At 41.5% G+C, this 13,720-nt stretch overlaps 1 protein-coding gene across 7 annotated transcripts in view; it reads left to right on the top strand.

The window, feature by feature from the left end:
• Positions 1-13,720, top strand: part of ERICH3 (glutamate rich 3) — a 120,059-nt gene that overhangs the window by 31,975 nt on the left and 74,364 nt on the right. For 5 of the 7 annotated variants that reach the window (XM_053244571.1, XM_053244573.1, XM_053244570.1 and 2 more), the window contains 3 exons: positions 3,430-3,555; positions 11,986-12,057; positions 13,372-13,494. In XM_053244571.1, coding sequence (XP_053100546.1) covers positions 3,430-3,555; positions 11,986-12,057; positions 13,372-13,494 — 321 coding nt within the window. Of the gene's footprint in view, positions 1-3,429; positions 3,556-4,242; positions 4,468-11,985; positions 12,058-13,371; positions 13,495-13,720 lie in introns of those variants that run through there. The other 2 variants (XM_053244572.1, XM_053244576.1) reach the window with 2 other exon arrangements.

Below are 13,720 nucleotides of genomic sequence, written 5' to 3'. Positions count from 1 at the left end.
CATGTGGGAAGACAGGGTTCCAGTGGATGAAAAAAGCAGTGGAATTTTTTCGGATGGTGGGCTTTTACAGATGAGGGAATGCAGGGAAATGAGAATCTGAAGTGTATTCTTGATCATATGGAAGAATGGACTCCGTGGTCATGAGACAGTTGAATAAAAGCTAATTTAGAGGGAATTATATCACTTAACGAGCCACTTAGCATTCTGAAGTGACAGCTGAAGCAAAATAAGACTATTCGATGCTCAAAATGTCTTAACATTAGGAATGACTCATGAAGAGGTATTAATGGAAATTAGAGCTTTGTTCCATCTTAATAAACACAACTCACTATCAATAATACAACAGTAACACATTTTCATGCTACAGGAGACCTTTGGGTGACATAGATTGATTAGGTCTTCCTATACTTGCACAGGGTATGAGCTTATGGCAGAGTTACATTATATGGATACTACATACTATTTATTTATTTTATTATTTATTTATTCGATTTTTATACCGCCCTTCTGAAAAGGCTCAAGGTCGTTTACAATTAAAACAGAAACCATTAAAACCAACAACAGTTAAAACAGAAATATAAATATAAACACCAATTAAGAATTAAAACACCTTAAAAAACAATTAAAACAATAAGAACAATTAAAACCCTGAAAACCAGGTTAGAGCATTAAAACAATTAAAACTAATTAAAACCCTGGAAAACCAGGCCTTCTCCTGAAGGCAAATAATGAACTCAGATTGCAGATTTCTGCTGGGAGTGCATGCCACAGCCCAGGAGCAGCTACAGAGAAGGCCCGCCTCTGAGTTGCCACCAAACGAACCAGTGGTAATTCTGATAGGAAACTATTTTTCACTGTGCTTGTGTTGTGTACTTTTTCAGGCATCATTTGTGTTTGAGTAACTTCATAAATCTAGCATGTTTTTGCATGTTTCCAGTTGTTAACTGGAAGGCTGCTCTTTAAAACTTACAACTGTGCTGGATCACTGTGGGAAACAGGATACTGGACTAGATAGGCCTTGGGCCTGATCCAGCAGGGCTGGTCTTATGTTCAGCCCCAATGATAGTGGTATAAAGGAATGCCAAAATTAACCAAAATGAAAAGGTTGCCAAATGATCCAAAGGACCTCACTGGGCCTTTAGATGGCTACTTTCCACCCACAACTGTGTGGGAAATCTGGTCTTGAAAACTGGGAGATCCTCAAAGATATACATTGTGGGGAACTGCAGTGAGATGGGGACATGGGCATAGTCTGTGTACTAAGGATGTGCATGAACCAGAAGTCATGGTTCGGTTTGAATTCATATTTAATTCAAACTGAACTGCATGTTGCCAAATTGGTTCGGTCCAATTCACTGAATCGGTTCAGCTATACATGTAAAGGAGAATCCAGTGAGGATTCCCCTTTACAAATAAAGGGGTAGGGGAATCAACAAAAGGGTGGTGGAGTTGGTGTGTGAAAAAAATAATGCAAGTACTCCTCCTTAACACAGCTGGTGGTGCCGCTGCCACTCCCTCCCTCCCCAGTGCTGCCCAACTTAATGCACAGAGGTCTGTGGCAGCATGGTTATGGCCTCTGCACACGCCTGGAGGCCATTTGTGTTGCCTCCGTGCATGCACGGAGGCTGCAAAAATACCATCACCGCATGGGCAGCTTGGTAAATACAGGCCTCCACACTCTGTTGGGCAGCACCAGGAAGGGGCAGAGTGGCGATGGAGCCAGCAGCCACGATGGCTGCTAAGGAGTGTTTACATTATATTTCTCCTCCCCCCGCTACCATTCTTCGATGCAGAACTGGTCTGTTTGAACTGGGCTTGGTTTGGTTCAATCACTGACCCAAACAGCCCTGGTTTGGTCTGTAACTGAATCGCCAAACTGGTCTGGATCGATACAAACTGGTTCTACATCAAAGGGTTTGTGCATACTCATTGTGTGTCCAAGATCATTCTTTGGGGATATGCTGGTTTCTTTAGATTTTGGCCTTAAACGTGGCTATGCTTCATAACTGCCATATGAGAGCAGTTCCACCATGTCACAGCTCTGTTGAAAACTCTTAAAGCTTCCCACAAATAGATTTTAAAAGGTTGCAGAAGAAGTCACCCTCATAGTGACAAGGGTGGCTCCTGAGGGGGAACAAATGCCCACTCAGACAAGTGGCTCCCCCCACCCCCATGAATGCATTTTGCCCCTTAGGAACATAGGAAGCTGTCATATACAGAGTCAGACCATTGGTCCTTCTAGCTCATTATTATCTACACAGACTGGCAATGGCTTCTCCAAGGTTGCAGGCAGGAATTTCTCTCAGCTCTATCTTGAAGATGCCAGGGAGGGAACTTAGAACCTGCAGATGCTTTACCCAGAGTGGTCCCAACCACTAAGGGAAATATCTCACAGTGCTCACACATGTAGTCTCCCATTCATATGCAATCAGGGTGGACTCTGCTTAGCAAAGGGGACAATTCATGCTTGCTACCAATAAGACCAGCTCTCCTCCCTTCTATCCCGCCCCTCAATTGTTGGAAGATAAGCAAGGGGCAATGAAAGGCAACCAGAAGTGCCACCATTATGTATGGGATTTGTACTCATGCAGCTTTCATGTGATGAATGTAATGTGTAGCCAAACTCTTAGTTTTGGAAGGTCTCAGTACCAGCCGCTCATGGAGCATATTGACTTCAGGTAGAAACACTTACAGTAGATATCTGTACTCACAGCTGATATATGCTGCATCAGATGGAATAGGTATATACATATGTTATCTGCTGCATATCCTTTTAAAAATAAACAGAGGCGATTACTGGGGAAGGACTTTGTCTCCACTTCAGTAGCTTTTAAAGAGATAAGTAGCATACTATACTATATACATGCCTTTTATAATAACTGACACTGAGTGCATATTGTGTTCTTGTACTCGTACCAGAGTACAACATTTCATGAGATGCTGTTCTGAGAACCAAATGCAATAGCTGGAATCCATGGTTGACCTCTTTAAACAACCTGTTTTAAGAAACAAACTGTTTTTGAAACTCCCTTCCATTTCAACAATAGTTGCCCTTGGCCATGATACATATGGAGCTTCTGCAGGGATAACAGACCTATGGTCATAGATCTTTGGGTTCTGACCAATATATTTTCATTTTTCAATAGCATTTATTTTTTTATTATCTTACTGATGACAATGCAACACATGAGTACATGATGCTGTGGCTTGAGTGCATAGGTGGCAGGCTCCTAGGGACACATGAAGATGCATATGGAGTTTTTTTTCACTGACTTTGAAGAGAATGGGGAAGTCTTTCCAGTGATTCCACGTGCACAGTGGACCTCTCGGTGATTTAGATTATGGCCAAGATATGCATGCTTGTTACATCCATCTTATTATTACATCCTCTATTACCCTTTGTAACTACATTTTATTTTTACATGGCAGATCTCAAGAAGTGGAAGAATAATATCTGAGAAGGATTACCGGCTAAATGCTATGAGGAAGGATCATCAGAAGTATATACGGGAATGTTTGGCTCAGGCCATATTCCACAAAGTCTTGGACATGGAAGTATGCCTATTTCATGACTGCTTCTTCTAAAGGCTTCTCAAAGGAAATGTCCATTGTCTTATTCGGGTAGTATTAAGATAGCTTCATGTGTGGAAATATCATGCAAGTTTGTGGTTTTCCCTTTAGTCGAGAGCATGGCCTCATGAGCATAGCAATATGGTGGTTGCAGGAATTTATGGTAGGAGTTACCCATCAGTGCATTGGAACCATCAGTTTCTCCTATCATTCATGTGAAAGTTATTAGGAATTAATAAATGGATTTAATTGTAAGGCTACTCTCAAACATATGTCAGAAGGAAATTTTTTTAAAAAAATCACCCTTTTAACACCTTTGAATCACTCTGTCTGAACAAAATGTTAATGAAAGTTCATTAAGAAGTAATCTGCATTATATTTTCTCTCTGAAATATGTAGAAGTGGTGGTTCTGATCTGTATTAATGATTGTGAGGAAAGAACCAAGTGTGTTCATTTATTCTAGATTGGTTAACCTGGTAAATTCCAAGATAACACCTGAATGATACAATAAATTATTGGTCAATGGTCAACCAATAGCTTTAGAAATAATAGTAAATAATAACAGTATCTCTGACAGTAATCTCATATTTATGGGGAAGGAAGGCACGCTGTAATTGGCCAGAACTGATAGCTTGGCAGCATCTCAGAATGTAGAGGTCCCTATGGCCACCAGATTCCACACAGTCATCACCTGAGGCCAAGGCAGCAGGAGGTCATGTCCCAGCAGTGTACTCAAGAACTTGTCACGGCCCATCAGAAAAATGCTCCTCTCTACCCATATGAACACCAAAGGCCAGGGAAGGCCGATGAGAACAATGAGGAGCATAGATGTAAGGAGCGAACAGGGAGGATCAGACACTATCTCATTCACACAGAAGGTGGAAACATGGCTGGAGGTAGGCCTCATTTTGGCTTTGTTCCACCCATGGGACCTTCTGTTTCCCTTTTTTGAGACTGCTGTCTCCCATAGTTGATCCCATAAAACATTAGCAGTTGTTACTTCAGATTCAGTGAACATGAGAAGACCCACAAAGCAGATTCTTCTACATGGACTTCAGGTCCTACAAGATGTCAGCTTGTATTGTGCTGTCTTTGGCCCACTTCAGACATCCATGCACTGCTTCTCTTACTTAGAGCATAGAGCAGCAGTTGAGACCAACTGTTTTAGAATCATGGAATTGTTGCATGATGGTACATGGGAAGTACTTCAGCCATACACAAACTAGATGGAGATTATTCAGTAGCGCACTGTCCTCATTCCTCTCTCAAACAACCATACAGTCTACAACATGTGGCAGGCAGCAGCAACACCTCGCTCAGCCAGAATCTGGATGGGACTTTATGTGTTATCTAGCCCAGTGGTAGTCCTAAACAATTAGCCAATGGAACCCATGAAAATAATTTTGCTGTGAGGTGTTTCCTTTACCGTTTCTCCCCCTACTATATTCATGTAGACTAGAATTGTTAGCAATGAAAGAGTGGTCAAGTGTAACTAATATGTACCACTTTTAACGATATTCATTGTGAGCACAAAGAAGGGGCTGATGTATGTTCAGGTGATCTTAGGTAAATGGGCTCCTAGATGCCAGTCCACATATCTCTGGACTGCTTGTAGCATTTATACCTCAATCCTTGTTTACTCAGAAGTAAATCACACTTAATTCAATAAGACTTTCTCTCTAGTAAATATGTTTATGATTGCAGCCTTAATTCCCAATACCCAGGTGTGGTAGATTAATTATAAATTATCAGGATGTTTGAGCAATCTAATACGGAATCAACAACCTGTTCCATGTACTGAATAATAAATCAGAAGTATCCAAATCCATGTCTAATGATCCCCCTTAATACAAACAACAACAAATATTTATATAAGGCTTTTCAACAAAAGTTTCCAAAGCAGTATACATAGAGAACTAAATAAATAAGATGGATCACTGTCCCCAAAGGGATACAAACCTTTGTATACCCTTGGTTTGGAGTATAACAGAGTTTGTCCTTCCCTTCTTCCCATTCCCTTTCTTGAGACAGGCCAGAAGGAAGGGAAATTGTCAGAAATAGTTTGAAAATACTTGGTAATGGCTTGAAGTGAAAGACATGCTTTATTTCAATTTTATTTAATTTTATTTTTACACCTCCAGCATTTGTAACATATTCAACCTATATAGGCTGAATGCACATTTGACTATAAACTGATTATCTCCGACTGTCATTACAACATTCAGAACTGATGCATTCTTAAGTAAAAAGTATATGTGAAAACATTTAAGGACAGAGATGCCTAGTGAGATTTGCTCCGTGGGGTCTATGAATGGAAGGTGTTGAGAAGTTTCAGTAACAGAGAGGTGGCTCTTGGCCATATCTTGATCTCTTCTCAGGACTAAGAACTTTAGTTTTCATTGGGATATATTCACTGCCCAAGCATAATTTATCTGGGCCCAGTACAAATTTCTAATGCTCTGCACACCCACTCCAGTCCCTGTGTATATAGAATCTTCATGAGTTATGGGGTGGGGGATATTCTTGCATATGGCATTAATCAAGATCATGTCACATTGTAGCCTGTGGTTTTTGTTTATCTAGGTCCATAGTACATTGCCTGAGTCATGTTATAGAAAGGCTTTGTCTGACTGGAAAATTGTAATATTTATTGGTGTCCTGCACCCCACCCCCTTCTACCTGATTTGTATTTATTAGCAATAGCAATAGCACTTACATTTATATACCGCTCTATAGCCAGAGCTCTCTAAGCAGTTTACAATGATTTTTTAGCATATTGCCCCCAACATTCTGGGTACTCATTTTACCGACCTCGGAAGGATAGAAGGCTGAGTCAACCTTGAGCCCCTGGTCAGGATCGAACTTGTAACCTTCTGGTTACAGGGGCGGCAGTTTTACCACTGCGCCACCAGGGGCTATTAGGGATGTGCAAAACACTTTGCCAGTGAAACTTTTACTCAAAACAGGCTGTTTTGAGTGTTTTGAGCTCAAAACAAAACACCCCATTAAACAGTTGCTCTAGTAAGAACTAATCTGCCTACTTTCCTTTCACTATCCCTACAACTTGACAAAATTTGGTCCAAATCAGTTAGGCAGTTCACAAGTTAGCCCACTTGCACCTCAAATGTTCAAGCGTGTGCCATCTTGTATTGGGGTGGATGACATCATCACAAACTACATTGTTGAGGTGTCCCTATGTGTCCCTACAACTGTACTCAATTTGGTCCAAATTGGTTCCCACTTGCACCTCAAATGTTAATGTGTCTGCCATCTTGAATCAGGGTGGGTGACATCATTACATACAACTCCCTCGAGCCATCCCTATATGTCTCTACAGCTGTAGCAAATTTGGTTCAAATTGGTTATACGGTTTACAAGTTGCCAAATTGCACCTGAAATGTTTGTGTCCACTATCTTGAACTGGGGTGGATGACATCATCACAAATCATGCCATTGAGATATTCCTGTGTGTCACTCACTACAACTGTACCAAATTTGGTTCAAATCAGTTAGGCAGTCCATAAGTTAGCCCTCTTGCACCTCAAATATTTACTCATTCGCCTTCTTGAATTGGGGTGGATGACATTATCACAGACTATGCCATTGAAGTGTCCCTATGTGACCCTACAACTGTATGCAATTTGGTTCATATTGGTCCAGGCATTGTGAAGTTGGTAGGGGGACACAGGGGGACACACATACGGAATTCTGGTGATCTCATAAGCTTACTGGAAAGTAGGCTAAAAAGGGCCTGTTTTGAGCTTGGAAAAGAACAATCCCCATTTCAGTTGAAACATTTCAACACTCCAAATGCCAGTTTGAAGGTCTGTTTTTCTCTTGCTGATTGGTTTTCTGGCACTGGCTTCCAATTGGTTTGTTATCTCTTTGCTTCTTGGTTGGCTTGTTGTTATCACAATCAAGTGTTATCATGGGCAACTGTGCCCCCATTGGCTTTGGCGGGGAGGATGAAGGAGGGAGGGGAAGCACCTTTGAAGGAAACTTCAAAACGTATTAGGGACTGGATGGCAGAGCGAACCCTTATGCCTCTCTTGAACAGGACACATCAGAAGAAGGTAGGTTTGATTTTATGGTTTCCTTTTCTCAGCACTGAGTATAATATGTTGTGCTATTGCTGCTTCTACTGTATGACTATCTGATTTTGCTGGATCTCAGATTGCCAAAGGGAGAACTTGGGTGCCTGCCTTGAAACTTTCTTGGCTTGTGGTTTGTTTTGTTTGTGAGATATTGTTGTGGAGAGAAATGGACAGTTGCAGGTGTGTGTGTGTGTGTGTGTGTGTGTGTGATTTCTTGGTGATTGCTGTGATGAGCTCCATGAGCCTTGAGACTAACTTTTGCATCTGCTCTGTAATCTGCATTGCATGCAGGGGCGTAACTATAATAGGGCAAGGGGAGACAGTTGTCTGGGGGCCCACTGCCTTGTGGGGCCCCCTCAGAGGCAAGTCACATGACTGACTCGCCCAGCTACGCACCCGCCCGGGCTTCCTTCAGTTGTATTCATCCTTCAAAATTGATATGAGTGTTAAGACCTGGAGCTACCAGAACAGCATGTCTTTCTCTAGTACCATTAAATGATGTCCACAATTTACAAAATCTAAAAAAAAAAAAAAAAAAAATTAGAATGATGTTCTATTGTGGCACATAGGTTTTATATAAATTCTAAATTTTACTATGCTTTTTGTTACCACTATTCAGCCTCACTTAAGATTTCTTTACTTCATGAGCTGAGCTTCAGTGGTGGTTGGCATTTTAAAATCTTGTCTCTGGGCCCACTCCAACCTTGCTACGCCCCTGATTGCATGGTGTACTTGGTCAAAATGTGGCTGAAGTTGCTCTAGCTGAGTTTATGGCCATGCTTGCTACTAAGTAAGAGTGCTGATGTGGCAGCTGTTGCAATGCTAGGAAGTAACAGAAGGAGTCATAATTGTGTGTGAAACAGCAACTTGTGCCAGTGATGTTACTGCATTGCAGGCACTGTGGCTGGCAGTGGATTCTGGCTCAGTGATTCTTTTTTGGCCATTTTTAGAATGTGTTTGAAATGTGTGTTCTGTGTTGGGAGGGACAGATTCCCTGTGTTCTTCCACAGTGTTTTTCAAGTCAGGGTTGCAAAATGCATTCCAAATTGTGTGTACTCTGTGAGTGCAGCTTGTTCCAGCTCTAGGGAACAATGGGGAGACTCAAAACACCTCATTGTTCCCCATGGGGAAACCAAAGTTGGTTGGATCCTATGGGGATTTGGGGGAAAGGTTGAAAATATGTTAAAAATTGTCCACTTGCCCATTTCTTTTGGGCGTTGGGTGGTAGGTAGCACCCATTATGCCCCACCACACAACCCACTTTGGTGTGTGGTGTGTGTTTCCCTATGGCCAAAACATTCAAAATGTTTTGAGTTTGTTCTGTTGAATTAGCAAGCTCAACCACTGTTTCGATTGAATTTTGGGGCATTTTGCGTTTCGTTTCAACTTTGACAAGTATCCCACCATGCATTACATGTTTTTTCAGGATTATTGTGTTTGTTTCTGTCACATTCTGTTGGTTTCAGACTGGCAGGGGCATATCTAGGGTAGGGCAGGCATGGCACATGCCCTGGGTGCCACTTGAAGGGGGCACAAATTCTTAAAATTATTTTTTTTAAAAAAAAAAGGCCACCAAAAACAAAATGGCCACTGCACATGCTCAAATGGCCTCTGTGAGGCCCTAGGCCATGCCATGCCTCGCAGAGGCCATTTGAGCATGCGCAGTGACCATTTTGTTTTCAGCGGCCATTTAAAAAACAACAATTATTTTTTAAAATGGCCACTGCACATGCTCAAATGGTCTCTGCGAGGCCCTAGAGGCCAGCGGTGGGAGGAGTAACCTTTGCAGACCCCCCCACAGCCTATAGGAAGTGCCCCGAAGGGGCTACAGGTTAAAAAATAATAATTTAATACAATATAAGTCACTGTACACATATTCAGTTTGGCACTATGTACAGAGAATCAGGGCTTGTGAATACTGAGCTGAAGCTTATGAGCTAGGATTGTATTCATTTGCTCTTACTTTGCTTCTTGTGATAAGTGAGTTAAATGTGGTGTCTTAATAATATAGCTATTAATGGTGAGTTTGTCTTTGAATCAGTGTGAAATCCTTAGTATTAAGGCCCACTGGGAGTTTCTGGCTCTCTTTCTCTTAACTGTCTTTCTGAAATACTAGAATATATTCCAAGCAGTGACACAGTTTACTCTGCATATCCTTTAATTATTTTCAGAGTATCTGGGAAAAGCCAAATTCTCCATTTATTTTTAAAACTTATGTAATAGTGATGCTACAATGCATAGTAGAGAATTAGATAGGCACTTCTGTTTTAGTTTTCCAAGTACACCTCCACATAGTCTTTGGGTATTTCATGAGCCCCAGCGTACTGAAATTTGTAGTTTTCCAGCATTTTTTGGTCTGGCTACGTCCACTGCTAAATAGTTTTTGAAATATTAAAAGATTAACAAACTTGACTTATATTTTTCAGCTGATATTATAGTAACATTATCTGAAAGATGGGTGTCAGATGTTTGGACAGGGGGCACAATTTCAGTGCTTGCCCTAGGTGCTATTTTCCCTAGATACGCCTCTGCAGACTGGCAGTAGGATGGAGAGGCAAGCACCATAATAATAAGAGACAGTGAGATCCAAAGGACAATGGAAGCTGATGCTCCTTAAGTATAACTTTAGTCTAAATTCTTCTATGCATTCTGGAGGACAGAGGCCTAACTCATTTCCTCACATATTTTCTAGGCCCTTCAATCTTAAGTATAACTTCTCTCTTTCTCTGAGTCAGCTTAGACAGTTCACCCTGTGCTAGAATTGGAGTTGGAGCTGGTTTGGACTATATACCCCCCAACATTATGAAGAGGAGGCATGGAGGGTGCACTCTATGCAGAGGGCCAAGGTTCACCTTTCAGATTGTTACTTGTGATATACTAGCACTGGTTATGATTTGCCTTAGTACATCTCACAAGACCCTACAAGAACTGGACCTTACAAGAACTGGACACCCCATCTAGATAAAGATAAATAAGTTGCACCCCCAAACATGATTTAAAATCTACGTTTCCCCACCCACACCTCATGGTAATGGGCTTGTGGCCTAGACCAGACCCCATAGGCTTCTAGGACTGGGCAAAGGAGAGGAATCTACCTTGCATGCAAAAGGATTTTTGAGCAGCACCATTTTTTAAAAAGATAAAATGCTGGCATAAAGCAGCCTAGTACAAGTAACATAAATTTCATGTTAATTTAATACTCTCCTCCATATTCTCCCTGCCCTCTCTTTATGGCTTGTGTTCTTAAAGACAATATTACCTGTCATCAGCTGGGCTTGGAGCACTGACTGCTAGGAGATGAAGTATGAGAAGGCAGGAAGGAGGCAGATTGCCTAGGCCTCAATAAATTTTTAGATCTATGCAGCTTTTGTTATGTGAGCTCTAGTGTTTGCAATAAACTTTGCTGAACCTTAACCTTCATCACCTGCCATTTATTCAACATTTGACCTTGTGCATTGGGCCTCAATGAAGGAGTTTAACAGACTGGCAAGCAAGAAGCAACTAAGCAGCACCAGAGTCATTGCCCACAGCCTCACTGGGGAGCTTACTTTCTTTTCTTTTCTTTTCTTCAACCTGAATGGGTTGTGTTGGTCTGAGTAGCTGATGTCCAGATTAATTTACTAAATGCTACTACTCAGGAAGTAACCTAAATGACTGCTTAATTTCTATAGGACTACAAAAAGTAACTTGGGGACTGCACTGGCTTCTTGCACCTGTGATAGGATGCTCAGAGAACCATTCTGCAGGCTTACCATGGACTGAAAATAATCCAAAAACCAATGATAAGAAATAACCCTAATCAGACCAAAGAACCCTAAAAAATAAAATAAAATACCCAACACAACTCATTAAATATATGAACTATTGTGTAAACATTTAATAGTATCAGAGCAACAAGATTACTATAAAAATCCTCGTAAACCAAAGTAAGTCAAATAGAGACCCTATATGGATTCCAAATCCTATATACTGAAAGGTCCCAAATTTCCTAAAGAAACATCGCAATCTGTTGAATAGTAAGATGATCCTAAAATCCTATATCTTTTATCTCAATTTCACTTGATATATTCATATTGGATTCCCAAATGTCTTTCCCAAGTATGGTATCAGAAGAAATCTTAGCATGAATAATAAATAAATAATTTTTAGGGTTCTTCATTTGGTCTGTCATTGTTATAATCCTATAGCACCTGGTGTTGTGTTTTTTAAAGAATTAACCCTAAGACATCATGCTTCCAGTAATAATTCAATATTCCCATGATAATTCAATATTGTTTTAAATGTGACTTTCTTTCTTTTAAAAATTTTGAACCCTGCTAGCGTCATCACCAGGTTGAAATAAAAAGAAAACTGGAAAGTTCTGCAATGAAAGAGCGTGTTCAGAGAATTAAAGTAAGGATTTTTAATTTGCAGTTTTGAATTTTTAATATTTGTATTATTTTATATATTTATATTCCACTCTTCCTCCAAGATGCCTAGAGCCATGCATGGTTATGTTTATCTTCATAACTAACCTGTGTGGTAGGTTAAGTTGAGAGATAAGTAACTAGCCCAAAATAACCCAATGAGTTTTATGTCTGACCTAGGATTTGAACCAGTCCTATTCCAACACTCAGTCCTAGTCCACCAGGAGCATAGCGAGATCCTCGGGGGCCATGGGACAAAATCTGTGCAGGGGGCTCCCCAATGGGCATGTGCCCCAGCACCCTAAGTCATGCCCCCTGAATCTGACATCAGATGCAAGGGCTGGGGCAACCAACAACTCCCCGCCATTTCTCCTACCTCCTCCATGGCCGCCCCCAACGCCACTGCTGCTGCTATCCTTGCCCCAACACTTCTTATCTTGGTCTCTGGGGGTGGGGGGTGAGTTGAGCGGAGCAGGCCACCCCGTGGTGGCGGTGGTGGCTGGCGGGCCTCTCCAGCCAGCCTATGCACCTGCACAGCTCAAATATGGACGTCACATACCCATGATGTCACAGGCATGGAACATCCAGAGTTGAACAGAACAGGCATGCAGTTCAGCCAGAGAGGCCCACTAGCCACAGCCGCCATCACCACAGGGGTGGCCCTCCTGCTTGGCTCACTCTGGCAGGGTGGGGTGGCAAGGCAGCCTGCTTGGGGGCCCCCTGACCCTTTGAGCTCAGGGACATTAATCCCTGCTTGTCCAATGGATGCTATGCCCATGTAGTCCACTATAACATGCTGGCTCTCTATGATTCTATGCATAGAAAAAGAACCACCAACACTGTGAATATGAATTATAGTATGTTAGGAACTATTTTCTCTCTTTGATTATGCATCCATTTACTCATAAACAGACAAACCTCATTATACGCGGAACTGCTATTCATGGTTTTGCATATCTGCAGGTTTCAGACTTCCAACCTTATCCGTGGGTACAAAAGGGTTAAAACACACACATCCACAGTTCCTAGAAGGCTGGAAATGACTGAATTTTTTCTTTGCTTGTGGTCAGTTACAGTAATTATGAAAAATATTTTAAATGCAAACCATTTACCAGCATCCAAAGTCTCAGTTCCTAGTCTTGGCTGTCTTTTGAGCCCTGGTGATCAAAATCCTGGTTTAATTGCCTAGCAAAGCTGTTATTCAGTTTTCTCATAACAGCAGGGTTACAAGGAGTATATTTGTTTCCTAATGATGCCACTTCTTCAGGCAGCTTGGACTAATAATTTTCTCTTCATATAGGTGGAACGATCAAGAAAGTCAGCAGAAGATACACATTTCCTGCTTTCCCCACACCCACCCACTGTGCCGAGAAATCGCCTTGGACGCCGCAGATTTGGTGACAGAGGACAATCGGGTCATTTGGTGAGAATATAATGAGGACCTGTAGGCCAAGTGATATCCTATTATACTCCTGTCCTACATTCAACTTCCTAATTATACAATGATGGGATGCAGTCATGTTTCAACTGAAATAAAAAAAATGAAGCCTACTATTTGCTACACTGGGAGATCACACCTCTTCATTTATCTACCTGTCACATATTTATCCTGTTTTTTTCTGCAAGGAGCTCAGGGTAGGATACACAGA

The sequence above is a fragment of the Hemicordylus capensis genome, chromosome 4 (genome assembly GCF_027244095.1).
Source record: "Hemicordylus capensis ecotype Gifberg chromosome 4, rHemCap1.1.pri, whole genome shotgun sequence".
Classification (NCBI taxonomy): domain Eukaryota; kingdom Metazoa; phylum Chordata; class Lepidosauria; order Squamata; family Cordylidae; genus Hemicordylus; species Hemicordylus capensis.
The sequence above is the reverse complement of the archived record's forward strand: the minus strand, read 5'-3'. Positions and strand labels throughout refer to the sequence as shown.